This window comes from Suncus etruscus, chromosome 2 (assembly GCF_024139225.1).
Source record: "Suncus etruscus isolate mSunEtr1 chromosome 2, mSunEtr1.pri.cur, whole genome shotgun sequence".
NCBI lineage: Eukaryota > Metazoa > Chordata > Mammalia > Eulipotyphla > Soricidae > Suncus > Suncus etruscus.
This window is the reverse complement of record NC_064849.1, coordinates 58,748,222-58,771,213: the sequence shown is the minus strand read 5'-3', so window position 1 is coordinate 58,771,213 and position 22,992 is coordinate 58,748,222. Positions and strand designations below refer to the sequence as shown.

The following is a 22,992-nucleotide window of genomic DNA, read 5'->3' as shown; positions in this document are numbered from 1 at the left end:
AGTTCCTTCTCTAATGGGTATTGGGTAAATAGTTTCTTACATTGTCAGTATCATGCATATCTTATATATTAGTTCCTTCTCTAATGGGTATTGGGTAAATAGTTTCTTACATTCTGTGGGTGGCTTTTGTGTCCTCATCACTATTTCCTTTGAGGTACAGAAGCTTCTCAGCTTAATATAGTGCCATCTGTTTATTTCTGCTTCCACTTGTGTGGAGAGATGTTTCCTTCTTCAAGATGCCTTTATGTATTTATTTATGTATTTATTTATTGTTTTTTGGCCACACCCGGTGACTCTCATCAGCTATATATTCAGAAATCACCCCTGGCTTGAGGGACCATATGGTACGCGAGGTGATCAAACTGCAGTCCTTCCTAGGTTAGCGCTTGCAAGGCAGATGCCTTACTGCTAGCTCTGGCTCCTTCAAAATGCCTTTAGTCTCACCCACTCTTTCTGCTTCTCCGCCACGTGTGTCTTTGCAGCATCCTCCGTTCTGCATTTCCAGGACTTGAAGTCACCGCCATGTCCTCTGAAGAAGGGAAGCTCTTCGTGGGAGGGCTCAACTTTAACACCGATGAGCAAGCGCTGGAAGACCATTTCAGCAGCTTTGAACCCATCTCTGAGGTGGTCGTAGTCAAGGACAGGGAGACTCAGCGTTCCCGGGGTTTTGGCTTTATCACCTTCACCAATCCCAAACATGCCTCAGATGCTATGCGTGCCATGAATGGAGAGTCTCTGGATGGTCGCCAGATTCGTGTGGACCACGCAGGCAATTCTGCCAGGGGAACCCGAGGGGGTGCCTTTGGGGCCCATGGGCGTGGTCACAGCTACTCCAGAGGTGGTGGGGACCAGAGCTACGGGAGTGGCAGGTACGACAGTCGTCCCGGAGGATATGGCTATGGCTATGGAAGGTCCAGAGACTACGGTGGCAGCCAGGGTGGTTATGACCGCTACTCAGGAGGAAATTACAGAGACAATTATGACAACTGAGATGAGGCATACACACCTAGGATACACAAGGAATAAAACTTCTGATCCAGGACCATCCTCTCAAATGGCTGTATTTATAAAGATTTTTGGAGCTGCACTGAAACAACTGTTTTAGTATGTCAAATTACATTTTTTAATTGAGCTCCCAAGGTAGCTTGTTAAAGACCTTTTACTTATGGAAAGCTCCGCATTTTTAAACAATTTCTCCCATTGCAGACTTACAAATTTTGGGACATTTTAAGAGTCTGGGTAATTTTTCTTTTTCTGGCTTGGACTCAGGATTATCAGTTCTGGCCAAAAAAATTGGCCAGATAATTTTTAACAATAAGGTGCATTTACAGACTTTTATAAAACTTATGCATGATCCTTAAACTAAGGAAGCAATTTCCAAATGTAACTACAAGAAGTCTCTATCAAGAACAATTACTTGAGGCTTATTTTCTCAAGCTCACCACCTACATAATATAAAAAAGTTTCTTAAAAATATTTGTGAATGTCATTTTTTAAATACTGGAAGAAAAATATTCTGTTGTGTTCATGTAGCCCTTAAGGTGTCCTTTGAAGAGTTGATTAAAAAGTTGAAACTTGAAAATAAAAAAAAATGCCTTTAGTCTCAATGTCATGGAGTGTCTTACCTACATATTGTTCTATATACTTTATGATTTTGGGTCTGATATCAAGGTCTATAATCCATTTGGAATTTACTGTTGTGCATAGTGTTAGCTGGGGGTCTGAGTTTGCTTTTTTTGCATATGGCTGACCAGTTGTCCCAATACCCACTTGTAGAAGAGGCTTTCCTTGCTCCATTTTGCATTTCTTGCACCTTTATCAACAATTAACTGATAGTATACCTGGGGAACATTCTCTGAATACTCAAATTTATTCCTTTAATCTGAGGATCTGTTCTTATTCCAATGCCATGCTATTTTAATGAATACTGATTTGTAATACAATTTAAAATTGGGGAAAGTGATGCCTCCCATGTTCTTTTTCCTAAGGGTTGCTCTAGCTATTCGTGGGTGTTTATTGTTCTAAATGAATTTCAGGAGTGTATGATCTACTTCATTTTTTTTTAAGTTTTTTTTTTCTTTTTGGGGGGGGGGTCACACCCGGCAGTGCTCAGGGGTTACTCCTGGCTCTATGCTCAGAAATCGCTCCTGGCAGGCTCGGGGGACCATATGGGTGCCGGGATTCAAACCGATGACCTTCTGCATGAAAGGCAAACACCTTACCTCCATGCTATCTCTCCGGCGCCATGATCTACTTCTTTGAAGAATGTCATGGGTATCCTTAGAGGGTTGCATTAAATCTGCCATTTTAATTATGTTTATCCTCCCAATCCATGATGAACTAAAATAAATGTTTTAAAAACAGGGAGAAGGGACATGCATGATCCATATATTTTGGTGACAGACAAAACTCAGTATTAAGACTGCTGATTCCACAACTGTATGGATTTGACATTATATACAAGCTCCATAAACTTTATTGGTAGTATTTATATGCCATTATTATTTTGCTCTAATAACTAAATCATGTTATAAATTTTCTGCATATTGCAGGCATGCAGTAAGTATTAAAGTACCATATTTCCTGTCTTAACATAGTTCATTGGTAAACAGATTCAGCATTTAGAGATTAATTAAAATTTACAAATGGAAACTTCATCTTTGGTGTCTAGAAGAACAGCAGCAAATCAGAGGCAATTTATAAGTTCTTTTATTAACTGAACCATATGAAATATACATTTTGTCTATCAAAAATGAAGTCCTCTCAACATTATTGACTTATAATATTGTAGAATTTGTTCAATGTTAGTGTGTAAAAAGCCATTTTATTGCTAACTTTACTGCTTTGAAAAAGGGGCTTTCCTAGCAGTGCGTGGGGGAAGGGCACAGTGATTTCTTTATTGCAGTAAAGGCTAGCACAGATCAATGGTTGGTCTGGTGTTGTTCAGGGGTTAGCAATGCTACACTTGATATGGTTTGGAAAACTGTGACTGCTAGGAATTTACTCAGTGGTCTATACATCCAGAAGGCACACATCTATTATTTCATGTTATTTCCTCACATTACTGCTTGAAAAATTGTCATGTTAAAGAGGTAATACGGGATGTAAGGTGCTTGCCCTGCATGCAGGTAACCACGGTTTTGTCCCCAGCATTGCACATGATTTTCAAGCGCTTCCAGGTGTCACATCTGAACACATGACTGTAAATAGCCATTGAATACCATTGGGAGTGGTCCAATCCTTTCCTACCTAAAAATTATCATAATGTTACTGGCTATTCATGTATATTCTCTGAAGAAGTGTATTATTTCTATGGGTCTATCTTTAGAATTTTGTTCTTGAGTTGTATGAGTGATTTTTATATTTTATATCTTGTAAATTTATATATTTTATTTTATATCTTGGATATATAAATATATAAAAGCCTTTATTTTAATATATATGTATTGTATACAAATATTTTCTTCCATTCAATAAGATGTCTTTAGTCTGTTTCTTTCTAAATGTTAACACTATTATAACTGTTACCAAATTATAAAAATTAATCATATCTATAAAAGAAGTCTGAATATTGTTTTATTTTTAGTGTTTTATCTTCCTAGTCTTAATTTTTTGTGATTAAATAATAGTAACTATTGAGTAGTAACTATTGAAAATTATTAATATGAAAATAAAAAATCAATAAAATCATAAGAAATAACAATTAACATGGAAAATTTGTAACACACCTTATTCATACTCCTGGCTCAGTCTTTGTGTGTACTTAAGGTGATTTTTTTTTTTTTTTTGGTTTTTGGGCCACACCCGGTAACACTCAGGGGTTACTCCTGGCTATGTGCTCAGAAGTTGCTCCTGGCTTGGGGGACCATATGGGACACCGGGGGATCGAACAGCGGTCCGTCCAAGGCTAGCGCAGGCAAGGCAGGCACCTTACCTTTAGCGCCACCGCCCGGCCCCCTTAAGGTGATTTTTAATAGTGGGAAGGTAATATTCTTGTATTTTAAATCCTGATAGAGCTACTTAAAGGAAGTAGAGGAGGTTCTGCTGAAAATTGACCCAAAACAAAATGTGACATTTGACAATTATCTCTTACACATTATTGTAAGGTCTCTCACCTTATCTATTTTTACCTGAAAACTATTTTAATTTTGCATATTTTTGTCTATTTTACATTACTTGCTATTGTTTGGATTCTTTACTTACTAAAATCATTCTGACATTTATTCAAACTTTCATTTATAAGAAATCATTTGACTTTGAGTGTCATCAGATTTATCTTTTAAACAGTAATTCTATTCTTTGAGAATTTTGAATACTGTAATAAAGAAAGAGTGAAGTCCAGTGGTTGGAAAGTGCATTTTATATAGTGAAGTTCATTTACATCTTATTCTAGAAGTTCAGGATATGGAAACAAATTAACTGTTGAAGTTTCTTTTAATCAAGATTCCTCCCTCCCAAAAATGTACTTTAGATGATTTAGATCCAATGTAGGTTAAACACAATGATAAAATAAAGGGAGACTTTGAACTATGACTTCACCCCTTTAGAAGTTTGTTATAATTTTTCCTTATAACCCTACAAATGGAACAAAACTGAAGATAACTGATTCTTATTAGGAAATTACTTGAAGGTCAGAAAGGAATTTACAGGTATTTATAGACAAAAAGGATCATATCAAGGGTGAGGGTGTGTATGTCATGCATGCATGTGAGAGTGCTGAAATTACTGACTATAGGAAGAAAAATTAATCTTTAGAAATAAAGGTGTTTTCTGAAAGTGTGGGTAAATTCATTGAGTCACAAACAGAAATGTGGTTTCTATGATGGATGTACTTAATTTTTGAATATCAAGTTTTCTTCTTGAAGTAAATTTTACTTTTATCTCTTTTCAAGAAACCTGTTTATCTAGTTTGACAGCAACCAAAGGTTCAGAAAGAAATGTTTTCCAGAACGTTTTGTTCTTAAAAACAGTCATTTAAACACTTGATAACTTACTGGAGAATCAAAACATAATTTGTAGCCTATATACAGATGAAAGAACTTTCAACCTCTTGATATTTACTACCATTTCAACTGTGAAGCGAGAAAGCATGTGCCTAATTATTTTTGATTTTTTAAATAAATCTATGAGATATTTAAATAGTGGCTGGAATGAACTTGGCTGTTTCCCTTGTGTTTGGTGAACATCCCCTAATGCTAAATTATCTAAATTTCTTAAGAGATGTTTAGCAGTATTCTGGACTTTTTAGTATGAGGGCCATGGAGAAGAATTGGGTGGCTAAATAATTTAATTACATCATGTATAATAGTCTCCACCTCATTATTTCAAATGAAATAATTCTGAATTTCCACCAGAGAAACTTATTTATGTTGTTTAATGAGATTCCTTCTAATTTTCTTTGACCATGGAATATTAAAAATTAAAAAGGCATAGTCATTCTTTATACACTTTCTATTTTCTTACAATAATGTATGTTATCAGCTAATGGGGCATAAAAGATAGAAAATTTCAACAACTGATGTATAGAAAGCTTTGGCAAGTGAGTAGAATTTTCTAGTTTATTCACATTATCTTGATATAAATAGGTGGTGTCTCCAGTGTTTGGTCAGGGGTAACCCACAGTAGATTTTGCTATGTTGTCCTTGTGATATTCAGCTATAGCTCTGTATTGACTGGTAGTTAGAAACATACTGTCATGGTTCTCTAAAGCATATGCTTCTCTGTGCTGTTGAGACAATTCTCTACAAGGCTGATGCTCAATGGCAGCCATGTGTTGAAGCCAACTGTTGCATTTCTCTTCCATGGAAACTGGTAACTTAGAGAAGAGGAGATCCAATTCACTTGCTTGTACAGAATGCCACTTCTGCCTTTGGAAAATATGTTTTTTTTTTCTGAATTTTGACTGTAGAGTTTTAGTGTCTTTGCCTCTCTGTTGTGTTGTCCTAGTGACTTGTACTACCAATGGGCTAATAATTTTATTTCATGAACAATAAAAAATAACCACTGTTAGTAACTTGGATAATATTCCATGATGCTATTTAAACAAAGAACTAATGTACTCTTAAATGAAGACTCTGGGAAAAACAAGGTTAGTATTTTTAATGATGATAAAGTAAAATTCAACAGACCACAGATTCTGAGATCCAAAAAATTAGGCTTTTTCTCACTCTGTCATATGGTTTTTGGAAATCCTAGCATGGGTCTTGTCAATTCTCTTCTGTGCTGTGTTGTTTCCCAGGGAAAAAATTTTTTCTCCAAGGTGAAAGAGAGAGACACAAAAGACATAATTTCGATAAAACTAATGTAATTAGTTTGCAAAGACCTTAGGGACCAGTAACTACCGTTAGTCTTACTGTCATGCTGAAAGATGGAGGCTCTTTTTTTGAGATTGCCTGATATTCTTTCTTTCTATCATCTATTTGCCAGGCTAACTTTGTTTCCTTCTCCCTTCTCTCTGATAGATGGGAACATTTTCTCTTATATTTATGATCCACATATTTAATTCATTCTTTAAAATATATCCTGTCTCAGAAGCTATATCTTTATCTGTGTCAAGAGGAGCAATGAAAAGAATAGAAAAAAATTGAGGACAGAAACTATAAGTCAGTATTACCCTGACATATTCTTTTAGATAATATTTGCTTTCCTACAAAAAAATTTTTGGCTCTTTTGAGCCAGAGAGATTACAATGGTCATGACACTTGCCTTGCTGTGGCTTACATGGGGTCAATCTTGCATTCCACATGGTGCCCAAGCACCTCCAGGAGTGATCATTGAGCATAGAGTCAAGAATAAACTCTAAATACTATTGAGAATGAAGTAACAAGGGAAGAAAGAATAAAAAGAAGAAAGAAAGAAACAAAAGAAGAAAGAAAGAAACAAACAAACAAAGAAACAAAGAAAGAAACAAAGAAACAAAGAAAGAAAGAAGAAAGAAAAAACAAAGAAAGAAGAAAGAAAGAAAGAAAGAAAGAAAGAAAGAAAGAAAGAAAGAAAGAAAGAAAGAAAGAAAGAAGAAAGAAAAACAAACAAAGAAAAGAAAGAAGAAAGAAACAAAGAAAGAAAAGAAAAAAGAAGAAAGAAAGAAAGAAAGAAAGAAAGAAAGAAAGAAAGAAAGAAAGAAAGAAAGAAATAAATAAAGAAAGAAAGAAAGAGAGAAAGAAAGAAAGAAAGAAAGAAAGAAAGAAGGAAGGAAGGAAGGAAGGAAGGGATGAAGGGAGGAAGGAGGAAGGAAGGAAGAAGAAAGGAAGAAAGAAAGAAGAAAGAGAGAAAGAAAGAAAGAAAGAAAGAAAGAAAGAAAGAAAGAAAGAAAGAAAGAAAGAAAGAAAGAAAGAAAGAAAGAAAGAAAGAAAGAAAGAAAGAGAAAGAGAAAGAAAGAAAGAAGGAAGGAAGGAAAGAAGAAAATGAAAGAAAGAAAGAAAGAAAGAAAGAAAGAAAGAAAGAAAGAAAGAAAGAAAGAAAGAAAGAAAGAAAGAAAGAAAGAAAGAAAGAAAGAAAGAAAGAAAAGGAAGGAATGATGGAAGGATGAAAGGAAGAAGAAAAGAAACAGAAAAAGAAAGAGAGAAATTGAACTTTTTATTCAGATAGCCTTCCTTTTCATATCTCGGTGTATTTTTGAAAACCTGCGGTGACTCTTAATAGCACCAATTGGCAGAGTGGTGATCTCTTTCTAAATGTATGTTGTAGTCTAGTTATAGGATAGACATCTTACCTCCTTGTTTGTAGGTCACTATGACATCCCCAGGATTATCTCAGTCCTGTTTCCAGGAAGTTAAGTTGTAGGTGTAGATGAATGTTCACATGTTCAGTGTTTGGGATAAGCTTTTAGGAAGTCTCAAATTATTTGTGAGACTGAAGGAGAGTACCGATGGGTAGTTCTTCTAAATAATCTATATTTTTATCCTCGTAATAGATCTGAAAGTTATTGTGAGAAAACAAACTGACTTAATTGAGCTTGAGTTTTATGTCATCAATAAGCCTACACTTTCTGGTCTTGTCCTGACATCTTCAGTCCCTGGAATTATGGTGTGTCAGCACAACCGAAGCAAATTGAGCCTGTACACCAACCAATACCCCTATGACTTGAATATCACTTTAGATGAAAAGATCAAATCTGACATCGTTTTACAAGAGCTGTTTACTTTTATAAAAAATGAAAATAGCAGGATCAAAAAGGAAAGTGCAGTGGCCAAGGCACATACTTTGCATGTAGCTGATCCTGGTAAGACACCTGGTTTGGTGAGTAGCAGGACTAAGCCCTGAGTAGCTTTGAGTATGGCCCCAATTTAATCTAAATTAATCTCCATAATCAAGGCAAAGAGATGAGTACTACAATCATATTTGTAATCAAGATGTTTAAATAAAATATTAATAAAAAATTAAAAAAGATGAGTACTTACATTTCTCTACATCAACTTCCAACAGGATGATGAATATTTTTGATCCTAGTAATTCCATTTGTGTCCCAGACCAGAACATGGGAAAATTCAATGCTTTCTATCTGTGGAAACTCAGGAAGCTCTTCACTCTGGTCTGACATTGGAAGGTCTATGGATGCTCCACCAGGCTTTCCTTAAAGTCTTGGAAACGTGAAGATTTGCTTGTTGGCAATTTGACAAGGTTACAGTGATCTATCTTTTGGTGTCTGCCATCTACATGTACTCAAAGTTATAGAATTTGGGGTAAAAACAATTTTTATTCCTTTATTTTTAATTTTCCAGTAATGTTATCAGTAGAAAGGGAGGTTTGAACTATGTAAGGAGTCTCTTGGGAAGTCCACTAGCAGTGCTTGGTGGACCATACAGCTATAGGGGTTGAACCTATGTGCAAAACACATACTCCAGATTTTTTGTTTTGTTTTGTTTTAGGGCCACACCGGTGATGCTCAGGGGTTACTCCTAGCTATGCATTCAGAAATTGCTCCTGGCTGGGGGACCATATTGGACACTGGGGATCGAACCCAAGTGCCTCCTGGGTCAGCTGCGTGCACGGCAAACGCTCTACCGCTATGCTATCACTCCGCCCCCATGCTCCAGACTTTTGAGTTATTTCCCCAGCCCTGAATGACAATTTTTTACTATTTTAAAGATTTTGTCAGGTATATTATGAGGTTTTAATTTATATTTCTAATAGTTTTCAATTTTGTATGTTTTCACTATAACTTTGTTGAACCAAATGAATAATTTGTATACTTATGTCAACTAAGTGGCATATATCATAGCAAATAAATGAAGTGATTAGTCTTGCTCTGATAGGGTTAGCTTTGATTGTTTCAGTTTGACTCACAAAGATGATGTGAATTCAAGAAAGGTCTTATTGATTTGACAACAGTGAATTAATTTAACCTGTGCTTTTAAAACTGGCACTTCTCTTTGACATGTATTAATAAACTACATCTGTTGAAGAAAGTTGAAGGGGCATTTCAAACGAATGCCTGATGGTTTAATCTGGATAATTCAAATATTTCATTTGGCAGCTAGTGTCACACATACATTTACTCTGCCAGTATGTTTGCTGAGTTTCCATTTTAAATGTACAAATACTTTCATTAAGATGTGACTCAGATGCAACATTTAATAACTAGTATTTAATAGTACTTATCCATGTGCTATAAGACATAAATTGGGATAACAATGCGATTTGTTATCATTTTTGTTACTGATACATAAGAAAATAAATTGACATAAGTGCTTTCTATCTTGAAGAAGTAAGTGTTTCTATTTTCCATAAAACTGCTGAATGGGGGGCCCAAGAGAGAGGCCAACTCAAGACCGATGGTGGTTCGAATCCCGGCATCCCATGTGGTCCCCCGTGCCTCCAGGAGTGATTTCTGAGCAGAGCGCCAGGATTGCCTGGTGTAGCCCCAAAACAAACAAAAAAACCCTGCTGCATGTATGGGCTGAGTCTGGTCAGGGGTTTTGGTAGAAAGGTGTGACAGAAGGACTTTCATCATGAATGCCAGTTTCTTAAAGCCAGAATATACTTCTTAACCAAGAATTTATATTTTATAATGTCCTGGATGCCTACTAAATCTATAGGTTCTATGTGAAGTGCACATAGAATCACTAATGTTTTTATCAAATTAAGGGGAATGCAAAAATTTATTATATAGAACTCTAACTCTTACAAGTACAAAAACTCTGGAAAAACATACCTTGTGATCAATATACATGAAATTTAGACAAACTCACTGACACAAAATGGCATAAACTTGTGTTTTCAAAGGGCCTCAATGAAGTAAGAATGTTAAAATTACATTTACAAATCACTGCTGTTTCTGAATTTGAAAAATGAAAATAAAAACAAAGTCACTGTTATATTTTGTATCTTTAAAATAATTTCTTCTTTTTAATTGATTTTTTATATATGGTGGAACCACATTGGTTATTTTGTTTTGTTTTCTGTTTTTTTTTTCTTTTAAAAACAAGAAACCATAAACTCATGGAAATAAAATTGGGTTATCCTAGGTCACATAGCCTTTAACAGCAGAAGTTTGGGAGAATTCTTTGATGATTGTTACTATCTTTGTAGTAATTCCTGTGGCCTTGGACATTTTCCTCATCACACTGATAGGGTGAGTTTGTCTAGGCATCTTGACAGCTGAGTTATATTTTAAGAATAAATAGTATGTGGGAGAAAGAAATCTTGTTACCTTGTTAAGAGCCCTCAAATAATTTAGCAAATGAAAAAGGAAATATCTTCCAAATTACTTGAATATTATGCCAATATTCTGGGTGACACTTTGAATATTGTGATAAAAATCTGTATTTTTCTTTTGTCCCCCAATTCACAATACAAACCAGGCAAGAGGCCTAGGTTGAGGTGTATATGGGGTGCATTTACTGTACCTCCTCTTTCTATAGTGGTAAAAATCTTAATGGAATAACAAGCAGTGCATTTTCAGGCTGAGATAATTAGTAGAAATAGAAATATTTTTTAAATTCTCAGAAAAAAATTATATAATATTTTGTGCTCTAAATTAATCTCTAAATGTATATAATTATACTTTGTTATTTTACTGTTAGACCAGTTATGCATTTCCACCATAGTAAGTAACCATTTATTTAAAAAATTAGGGAACATTTATTTTAATTCTTACACAGTTCTTTGTAGTAACATTTTTCTGCTAATTTTTTAAATAAAATATATTGTCACTTCAGTATCTATGAATACTAAGCTCTTTAAGATGATTATAATTTTTTTTTCATGTGGCAACACTGACATCATCTGAGATTTTATGCTTTGTCCTTAACAGTGCTTACAGGCGAAAGGCTGTTCTCTTCATAACCTAGAAACATAAGGAGGAAACACAAGAATGGAAGCACTGTGAGTAAGGGGCCATACTAATACTGGTGGATATCTAAATAAAGATTAAATGAACTTGGAACTCTGGTCTGGAACACAAAATCAATAATTATATGAAATGTATTTAACAGGTCTTCCATTAAAGCAATTTATTCCTATGTTGTCAAAACTCTTGTGGCTATAAGTGAGTGTGGCCAGGAGAGGGAAAAATTGAAAATCATTGTAAATTAAATTATTCTGACCACTGAATCTTTAGATCTCAGGAGTCACAGGATCAAAGCCAGACTTTTAGAGTATAAAACTAATGAAGGTGGCACTAAATTAACTGTGATGAGGTATATATTCTAATCAAACTTTTCCTCTCCTACTTCATGGAGTTCCATTTTTTTTTTGCCTTTTGCATCTTTAAAAAAACAGTTCTTTCTCCAAATATAATATATTGCATCATTTATTTAAACTTCTAGAAAAAGATAGTTCATGTCAGGGGAGAAATTATTATAGTAATTGTCCCTAGGGTTAGGAATATGAAATGGGGAATCTGATATTAATGGCATGAAGGATCTTTTTGCATTGTCATAAGGATTTGATTACTACTCATTAAATTCAGCATTTATTTCCTGCATTCTTAATAAAAGTAATTCTCATTGATTTATTATGACACTTCAGTGTGTTGATTTAGATTTTCCTAATAAATATTAACATGAACACTTTTTTCCTTTCCTTATTGGACATCCATATGTTCTCTTTGTGAAAATGTCTGCTCATCTCTTCTCCACATTTTCTTTTGTTTTGTGTTTGCAACACACATTGTGGATGGAACTCAGGGCTTATTCCTGGAGTTGTGCTTAGAATCATTCCTGATAGTGCTAAGGGGAACATATAAGGTACAAGGAATAAATCTGTGTCAGCCAAGGAAAGCCACAGTACATAACTAGCTCCTTTTTCCCATGTTTTAATAAACTATCAATTCCTTTATTGATGAACTATCAGTTTTCTTTATTGATGTGAGGGCTTTATAATATCCTGAATATTAATCCTCTATTTGATGTATTGTATGCAAACATCTCCTGTTCTCTAGGATTTATTATTTTATTCTTTTTATATTCCCATGCCAAACCTTTTTATTTTGATGTAGTTCTACTTATTTTTGTTTCTGGAATCTTTGTCAGTGGGATCACATCAATGAAAACAATGCTGAGGTCAAGAATCTGGAGATATCTTCCTGTAATTTTTTCAATGTAACTGATAGATTCTGGTCGAATATTGCTGTCCTTAACCCATTTAGTATTAACTTTTGTATTTGCTGTGAGATATAAATAAAATTTTATTATTTTGCATGTGGTTACCTAGTTTCCCTAGCATTTGTTGGAATGGTAGTAGGTTTGTTTGAGGGTCACACCCAGAGGTAGTCAGAGCTCATTCCTGGCAGTGTGATCCTTTTCTTTCTCTACTTCATGCACTCAATTACTTTGTCATAGATGAACGGTCCATAAATCTGAGTATTTTTTTCTGTTTTCAGTTCTAATTTATCAGTCAGATAGCCTTTTCTTTATTTAAATTCACAACCAAGGCAGGTGATACATAGCAAAAAGCAACCCCCATTACAGCCAGTGAAAATGTCTGGTTTGACTCCCATGTAAACCAGTGTGTAAATTTAGCAAAAAACCTAAAAATCAAACTTTAATGCAACTCAGCAGTTTCACTTCTTGGCATCTACCACTAGCCATAAAAATATTAATATAAAAATATATGCGCCCTTGTGCTTATTCTAGCACTCAGTACCATTCTCAGAATGTGGATACAACACACTTGTCCAGTGACAAATGAATGGATCAAGAAGTTATGGTATTAAACATTGGAATACTATGGAGTTATAAGATGAAATCAAGAATTTTACTGCAACCTGAACAGAACTGGCAGATTTCATGTTATATAAAATTAGAGCAAGAGAGAAAAACACCAGATCTCTCACTTATCTCTGGTATACAAAGTAATAAGATAAAGAAATAGAATCACATCAAATGATCAAATGACCTTGTCTTCAGATTATAGAAAAAAAAAGATTATCAAGGAAGAAATGGCCTGGTGATATAAGGAATATTGATGATAAACTAAAGGCATTGGTTAAGGGTCTTGAACATTTTGGTGTGTAGAGGGTTAGGTAACCATATACATCAAGACTTTAAAGCCAACACTATGGTAAGCATGTGTCCCAAATTGTAATAACTACTTTGAAGAAAAAATTAATTTGCTGGGGTAAAAGAGATAGTACAGTGGGCAAGATGCAGTTGATGTAAATTTAATCCCCAGTATCACATATGGTCCACCGAACTCTACAAGGACTAATCCCAGAGTACAGAAAAGGAGTAATTTCATAGCACAATTGGGTGTTGTACCCAAACAAATACAAAGTGAATTTTCTGAGAAGTTGGGGTAAGGAGATAAAACGAACCTTGTATTGAAGGCTACTGACACTGAGTGTAGGTTTGGAATTAGAATATTGAATGTTTAAAACTCTGTTATTAAAGCTTTGTAAAGAACAGTGCCATAATAAAAATATTAACTAAAATTTAGCTAGCCTTCAGTTTCTGTGCCTTGTGTATATATTTTATATCTAAAGAAAAACATGGAGCTGGAGAGATAACACAGCAGTAGGGCATTTGGCGTGCATTGGTCAACCCAGGAGGGACCTGGGTTCGATCCCTGACATCTCATATGGTCCCCTGTCCCTGCCAGGAGCAATTTTTAAGCCCAGAGCCTGGAGTAATCTCTGAATGCTACTGGGTAGGCCCCAAAACCAAAACAAACAAATGAACAGTGGGCATAAATGTTAAACTATAGTTAATGATATGCATGCTGAAATATGAGATTATTTATTTTTTATAAAACCTTCTTACAATGGAGCCTTAAAATTAATCTATAATGTTAAATGCTTTGGAAGACACTGGAGAAATTATTTTCTTTTCTTTTAATTATTTTTATTTGTATTTATTTTATTTTATTTTTAAAAATAATATTTTTATTTAAGCACCATGATTACAAGCATGGTTGAAGTTTGGTTTCAGTTATAGAAAAGAACACCCTCACCCTCCCCCCCACTTACCTCCAAAGCTTCCTATCTCACTCCTGCCTCACCCCCAGCCTGTATTTAATAGATAATCTATTTTCTCACTGACTACCATTGTTATGATAGTTGTTAGTGTGGTTATTTCTCTAACTGCACTCACCACTCTGTGGTAAGCTTCATGTTGTGACCTGGTCCTTTCAGACCTCATCTCTATTGTCTCTGGATATTATTACAATAATGTCTTTCTTTTTCTTAAATCCTATAAATGAATGAGACTATTCTATATATATATATATATATCCCTCTAATTTATTTCACTCAGGATAATAGTTTCCATGTCCATACATGTATAGAAAAATTTCATGACTTCATTTTTCCTTACAGCTGCATAGTATTCCATTGTGTAGATGTACCATAGTTTCTTTAGCCAGTCATCTGTTGTTGGGCATCTGGGTTATTTCCAGATTCTGGCTATTATAAATAAAACTTCAATGAATGTAGGTGTGTATATGGCATTTTTGTATTGTGTTTTTGTGTTCCTAGGGTATATTCCTAGGAGTGGTATAGCTGAATTATATGGTAGTTTAATTTCCAGTTTTTTGAGGAATCTCTGTATTGTTTGCCATAATGGCTAGACTAGACAGTATTCCCACCAGCAGTGAATGAGAGTTACTTTCTCTTCATATTTCCACCAGCACAGGTTGTTCTTGCTTTTTTTGGTAATGTGAGCCAGTCTCTGTGATGTGAGATGGTACCTCATTGCTGTTTTGATTTGCATCTCCCGATGATTAGTGATGTGGATCATTTTTTCATGTGCTTTTTGGCCATTTATATTTCCAAATAGATTAAAGACCTTGATATCAGATCCGAAACCATAAGGTATATAGAACAACATGTGGGTGAAACACTCCATGACTTTGAGACTAAAGGCATCTTCAAGGAGGAAACATCACTTTCCAAACAAGTAGAAGTGGAGTTAAACAGCTGAGACTATGTTAAGCTGAGAAGCTTCTGTACCTCAAAGGAAATAGTGACTAGGATACAAAATGGGAGAAATTATTCACCCAATATTCGTCAGGTAAAAGGCTAATATCTAAGCTATACACAGTACTGACAGAATTTAACAAGAAAAAACATCTAACCCCATCAAAAACTGGGGAGAAGAAATGAACAGATACTTCCTCAAAGAAGAAATACAAATGGCCAAAATGCTGAAACATTTAGAAAATGTATAATAAAAATATTTACTTTGAAACTGATGAATAATAAAATAAATTGATAAAAGGATAAACAAATGGATAACTATGATAAAAAATAGTGAAGATGTTATTAATGGTAATCTTCACCTTGTCATGTGTTTTCAACTTTATTGTGTATTTAAATTTTTTTTTTTTGTTTTTGGTTCATACCCAGCACTGTTCAGGGGATACTCTTGGCTCTATGCTCAGAAATTGCTCCTGGCAGGCTCGGGGGACCATATGGGATGCAGGGTTTTGAACCACCAACCTTCTACATGCAAGGCAAATGCCTTACCTCCATGCTATTTCTCTGGCCCCTACTTGAAATTTTTTATAACATAATATTAGTGTAAAAACTCAAGTCAGGGGCCCGGAGAGATAGCACAGTGGCGTTTGCCTTGTAAGCAGCCGATCCAGGACCAAAGGTGGTTGGTTCGAATCCCGGTGTCCCATATGGTCCCCTGTGCCTGCCAGGAGCTATTTCTGAGCAGACAGCCAGGAGTAACCCATGAGCAATGCCGGGTGTGCCCCCCCCCCCAAAAAAAAAAAACCTCAATTCAGGAATTAGTCTTTTTAATATTTCTCTCCTGACTCTTACTCCCATCTCTTTTAAGAATGACTGAGGTTATCTCCCCTTTCAAGATCCTACAATGCTTTCCATAATTAAAAAGTTGTATGTATCTTTTTCTATATATAAATTGTGAGTTTCTTGAGGCTAGGTATTTTTCAATTTACAATTATACTAAACATTGATCTAAACAAAATAATAAAAAGTCAGTAAATATTGGAACTGGTAGTTGGTTTGTTTTTTTTTGGGGGGGGAGGGTCGCAATCAACAATGCTCAGGGGATTACTTCTGTCTGTGCTCAGATATCACTCCTACTGGTGTTTAGGTGGCCGTATGAGGTATTGGGAATTAAAGTAGTTTCAAACACATGCAAGGGAAATGTTAGAATTTCTGTGCTATTTTTCGGTTCCTGTTTATAGGCTCCACATTTTCTTCTAATTTTAGAGGAATTTTGTTTTCATAGTCAGAGAAGGAAAGAGACTTGTGTACTAAACAAGTAGACAGCATGGGGGGTGAAAAATTATTGATAAAATATTGATTAAATTATTACAAAATAGGATGGACCATGGTTCAATCCCTTGGCATCCTATATGGTGCAGAGCCAGGAGTAACCCCTGAGCATCACTGGTTATGCCCCCCAAAATAAATAAATTACTACAGAATAATTATAGGCTGTGGCATACAAATAAACATGACTTTACAAAACACTGAGGAATGAAGAAAAATGTAGTGGCACATATTGATACAGTAATAGTGGCAACAACCATAGGTTATGTAAGCATAAAGTATAGAAAATCACTAACCTCAGGATTATCTCTAGTCAACAAAGAAGAAATTGAAAATTTGTTCATGGTGTTCAAGAAATGGCATAAGAAAAAAGGACAACTGTACAATAAACTGAAGGGTATTTTGAAGAACTCTGAATGACAATTTTCTTGTAAATTTGTAAGATGTTTTGGGGCCAGAGAGATAGCATGGAGGTAAGGCATTTGCCTTTCATACAGAAGGTCTATGGTTCGAATCCCGGCATCCCATATGGTCCCCTGAGCCTGTCAGAAGTGATTTCTGAGCATGGAGTCAGGAGTAACCCCTGAGCGTGGCTGGGTGTGACCCAAAAACCGAAAAAAAAAAATTTGTAGGATTTTTCATTTACCTTACTGAATTGAGGTTGTATGATTTATCTAATGATCCAATGAAAAAATCAGTATAATAGTCTTGTTAGAACTTCACTGAAGCATTAAGCAAAAGCCAAAGTTCTTTTTACATTGTGAAGAAGCACTGTTCACTAACTGGAACATGTAAAACAATGAGAAAGGTGAAATAAAGAAAACAGTTATCCAAATTCAAGTTATAGTTGGTCAGTTTAGATAATTTATATACAAAATCCTACATACGATTCTTCTCCAAGAGTTTGTTGTTGATAATTATCTCAGAGTTCCCTGACATTTGGCTTCTAAATGAGAATTCAACAAGCAAATCTTCAACCATAAAGTTAGCTTTGTTCATATGTCACTTTAATGAAAGCTAGTCATTTGTTACACTTTAATTAATTGTTTTATATATATCATTGATTACAGTGGCATAGTTAAAATTTTCTATTATCACTGAGTCTATTTAATAATTCAACATACTTTAAGATTCAATAATGCTAATGTCAACTCAACTTGGATATAATTTTTTAAATCTATCAAAATAATGAGTTGCATGAATTTAGTGATATTTTAGTGTTTATCATTGATATGTCTATTTTTGTTTCATTTAAATTTTATTTTTACTCTTACATGTTTTTATTATCTTTACTAAGTTCTACTTTATTTTGTACTGTATAATTTTATGCTACAATTTTTTATCTATTTGAAGCACACAATTTAATTTTTGTGCATCTATAGTGTTGTATATGTTGTATATGTATAGTGTTGTATATGTTATTATAACTAATTTTAGGATATTTTATCATTTCAAAATATAAATTATTTTTATAATATACCAAATCAATATCATTTTGTTCTCTTAATGAGATAGTTCACATTTTAAGATTTATCTCTACATTTGTTTCTTTTTCACATAGATTTAATCATTTCAGTTTGTCTCTGTGTATATTGAAACAGTTTGCCCATTTTTAAATTTTATTTTATACAGATATCATATATACTTCAACAGTTTTGATAAATAAACCTGTTTTTCTCCCTTTTATTTAAGTAGAAAAGTATATATTGGAAATTATTTGATGTGTTTATTAAAGTTTTAATTTGGCTCAAAGAACTTCATTACTGGAGAGCTCTGATTACCTTTAGCGTTTCTTGAATGAAAGACAATTCCTAAAACATTCTTTTTTTTCTGTGTGAGTTGAGAGAGAAACTTGAACTTCATAGATCACTAAATTAAAGATAAAGGTGACATACTAAGCTTATGCTTTTGTTCTGTAGAGGGGATTCAGGGAAATTTTATTTCCTACTACTACTAAACATTGGCTAAGGTTCTGTTTTAGCTATAATATACACATTTGGAAATAATCTTCTAATGTATGACTCTTCTCTCCTACTATTGCTTATCATAGAAATATTGGAGCTCTAGCATTCATACTTTTACTTTCCATCACTGGTTAACAGAGTGTCTCTACACTAGATTAATGAGAACTTAAGAAGAAATCAATAAGAAAATAAGCAGAAATTAATGAATAGCACAACACAAGTTCTTTAAGCTGCAACAAAAGTAAGATCAAAATGATGAGACTGCAGAAACAGTACAGTGGGTAGGGCACTTGACTTACATGTGGCTAACCTGAGTTAACTTCTTGTCATACCATATGGTGGTGTGAGCACCTCCAGAAATTATTCCTGAGTGCTAAATCAGGAGTGAACCCCAAGTATAGCAGATGTGGCCAAAAAAATTAAAAATTAAAGATCTGGTGAGCAAAATCTGCCTTTTGTTTAGAGCAAAATCATGAGATAAGGTATATTCAAAGAGAAAAATAATACTCGATATTGGGAAAACACTGGAGAATAATTTTTTATGTCAGACACTAAGACATTTATTGCACTTTTGGTCTTTAAACAGAGATTTAATTACCAAATATTTGTTCAAAGAGTTTAATATGATTTTGGTATGGTGTGTAACTTAGAAGCAAATTGATTCACATGAAACTTACTTTCTTACAAAGACTACAAAGAGGGAGACAACCTACAATATATGAAAAAATAAACATAGTGGGAAGTAACCATGTTTCCACTGGACCAGTTTCATGGACTCACTCTTTTCTCAAAAGATATGTAAATCAAGCCATGAAAAATCACAGGCACACTGACCATGCAGCTAAAAACTGGAAATCTCAAGAGAAGCAAGTGGGCTAAGCCCCTGCCCTGCCAAAGCAATGCCTGCTTCATCCATCAACTTGGCCTATGGCCCTGCTTCACCGCTTGTCTAAGATTCTCTGCAGGGATCAATCTGACCAAACTCAAGGTATTTGGACTGATAGCACCATGTCTTTTTTGGAGTGAGTGAGGGCATTCCCCTTTCCCCTCAAAACCCCTTTATTCTCCTACTTCCAGGAAATCTGGCTATAGGAATATGTCCCACAAAAGCAGCAGTATTAATAACAGTACTTTGAATTTCTGGACCAAACAACAGCATTATTTGTTTGATACTGTCATCCCTATAGGATCATACCAAGTTAGATGCCAATGTGTCACTTAACGTTGAAAACAAACGAAGTAACAAAATGATCAGCAGCAATAAGTGCTTACTAAATCTCAGTCACTTAATGGCTTTATTGGAGATACAATAATTTTCACAATTTTGTTTGTCATTATACTTCTTTACATTTCCTGTCTACTCTCCTATTTCCTCTTTTATTTCTATACTTTTAAAAATGATTTTTCTCTCGCTTATCTGGAAATAAATATTATGGTCAACTATATCAACCATCTTATTCATGCTCATTAAATAAAGTAACTTTTAAAAAGTAAAAAACAAAACAAAACCCTACAGTGGCATAGATCAATGCTTCCCATGCTATTATATGTACAAGTGACCTGAGAATTTTATTAAAATGTAATGAAATGTAGTTCTGGGTTGAGACCAAATATTTTTTCAATTTCTAGCCCTTCACATAATAGATTTGATGCTCAATGCATATTACATTTTAAGAAGTCAAGATTTTGGGGATGGGTAGGTTAATGGTCCACACCCAGTGCTCAGGGGTTACTCTTGCCTCTGCACTCAGAAATTGCTCCTGGCAGGCTGGGGAAACCATATGAGATGTCAGAGATCAAACCCTGGTCGACAGCATGCAAGGCAAATGCCCTACCCGGTGTGCTATTGCTCCGGTCCCAGAGCTCAAGATTTTGAAATGGTGCTCATCAACAAGTCAGTGAGGGAGAACTAAAGTCAGAAATGTTTCCATGGTTTGTGCGGATAGTAATGTGGGTAGGACACTTGCCTTGCTGTGTCTAACTCCACATGGTACCTCGAACACTAACAGGAATGAATCCTGAATTCAGGACCAAGAATAAACCCTGAGCATTGCTGAGTGTTACACCCCTAATGATAAAAATAAGTTTTAATGTACTGCAGTAAACTGGAAAGAGAAAACAAAACATAAATCATGAGTATATTTATAGAATGTCTACTATTTACTATTCTTTCAGTCTGTGACCCAGACTTATCAAGTAAATTTACTCATTTTATTAGCAATTGCTCTTTTTTGGGGAGGGGGGGTTGGGCCACACCAGGTGATGCTCAGGGGTTACTCCTGGCTATGTGCTCAGAAATCGCTCCTGGCTTGGGGGACCATAGAGGACTCCAGGGAATCGAACCGTGGTTCATCCTAAGTCAGCCGCTTGCAAGGCAAATTCCCTACCTTGCGCCACTGCTCTGGTCCTGATTAGCAATTACTTTTTAAGTATCGACTCAGTGCAAGGCATTTTCTGTTGAATTTAGTAGTGAACAAAAATATAAAAATATTTTTATATTTTACTTACAATTTAAGGAGAAAAACCAAAATGTTAAAAGTATGTAAAATATGTGGTAAAAAAGTGTGATAAATCAAGTAAATAGCCCAAAGTCAAATAGTTATAATTTTGACAAAAACTATCTTATGTATAATAAATATAATAATAAATTTATATGGGATTTAAAATATATATTAAAGTGCAAACTATTTTCAAATGTATTAAAAAGAATTACTGAGCTAATAAAAATTTTTTGAAAATCCCATGTACCTTAAATGTGTTAGACTTAGACACATTTTAACAAAACTGTACACATGAAATGTAATAAAATTTGTAGCATATTAACAGTCATCATCTCAGAACAAACATCTGTTTTATTAATCAAGTGATATATGACATTTCTCACTTATAAGAGGCCAACCTAAACATTCTTCTCTGTTTCTTACAGAAAAGATTATCAGAAGTTCTTTACAGGTACATTGTAGAAGTTAAATTTCTCTAGTAAGTTGAAGAAAATACTATGGAATTTAATTATTCAATGAAAACAGAGGCAGGAATTGAGACTTCTTTGTGTATATATGTGCATATAAGTGTTTATCTATCTATATTTGTACTTCTGCTGTCTATGGATCTATAAAAATGAATAAATAAAATGTAAATGAAAGACTATTAAACTATAATTGCTATAAAACAATAGTTCTTATCCTCCAAAATGTATATTTAAAAATTGCAAAATGTTTCTTTGTTCACTAAGTACTTTAATTAACATCTATAACATGGTGATTATATTATTCAACATTTAAATGCTTAATTTGCAATCTAGAATTGCAGGCAGTTCCTAATAAAGACATATTTTCATTTCTCGCGTTTGTATTTTTAGTAGAATACAAAAATAAGAAGATACTTATATGGTAATATGTGAATCAATCCATAAACAAAAGTTTTACTCCTTTATTTTTATTGCTCTTGAGATTTAAAACCCAGTAACAATCTTTTTTTGTGTATGTGTGTGTTGGATTTTTTTTTCATGTTACAAGAAGTTTGAAGTACTGTACCTGCCATCTACTGGAAATCTATGGGAGGTACATTTTCCTGCTAATAACTAAGGCTCCAAAGAGTGAAAATGCTATCAATGCATTTAAGGAAATTGAATTATTTAAGGAAATTGAATCATAGGTTGCTATCCTAGCCTAATGCTAAAAGAAAACATTGAAAGATTCGCCATGGAAAAATTCAAAATTGCCGAAATGTGAAGTGAAAAGACTTAGAAATGTTCTTTTCGGCATTTTTATTAAAGAAAGTATACTTATCATATAATCATGTATATAAACCTTAATTTCTTTTAAGATTAAGGCAGTCAGGATTCTGAAAACTTCTTTAGTGGCTACTGATTATATCTGAGTTTAAGTGGATTGAATTGTATGGAAATGGGTAGAAGAATATATGAGATAAGTTAGTAAGTACTAACAGCATAGCTGAAATGTCATATTACAGCAAAGAGTAAAATATAATTTAATAGTTTATTATTTAACATAGTTGTTCTTTATTTAGCAATATAGCTCCAACTCAATGCATACACTTAGCAGAGTTAGCTCCAACCCTCCATGGATTCCAGACACCTACGTGACTTGATGCCTAGAATTCTATTCATCATTAATCTCAATAAAACTATTTTTTTTGTTTTCTTTCTGGGGGGGGGAGGCCACACTTGATGACCCTCAGGGGTCACTCCTGACTATAAGCTCAGAAATTGCTCCTGGCTTGGGGACCATAAGGAACGCAGGGGGATAGAACCGCTGTCCTTCCTACGCTAGTGTGGGCAAGGCACTAGCTAGCGCCACCACTCTGGCACCCCAAACTATTTTA

General features: G+C 34.4%; 1 protein-coding gene, 1 long non-coding RNA gene and 1 pseudogene across 2 annotated transcripts in view; 1 reads left to right on the top strand and 2 right to left on the bottom strand.

Annotated features, from left to right (window-relative positions):
• The first annotated feature begins 465 nt into the window (after positions 1-465).
• Positions 466-1,592, top strand: LOC125998841 (RNA-binding protein 3-like). The gene has a single exon (XM_049766900.1). The coding sequence runs from the start codon at positions 523-525 to the stop codon at positions 988-990; it is 468 nt and encodes a 155-aa protein (XP_049622857.1). The 5' UTR covers positions 466-522; the 3' UTR covers positions 991-1,592.
• Positions 1,593-2,113: 521 nt separating this feature from the next.
• The window catches only part of LOC125999004 (uncharacterized), a 701,961-nt gene continuing 681,082 nt past the window's right edge, over positions 2,114-22,992 (bottom strand). The window contains exon 2 of the long non-coding RNA XR_007492093.1: positions 2,114-2,195. This is a non-coding gene — a long non-coding RNA (uncharacterized LOC125999004). The remainder of the gene's footprint in view (positions 2,196-22,992) is intronic.
• Positions 10,773-10,926, bottom strand: LOC126002722 (uncharacterized; annotated as a pseudogene).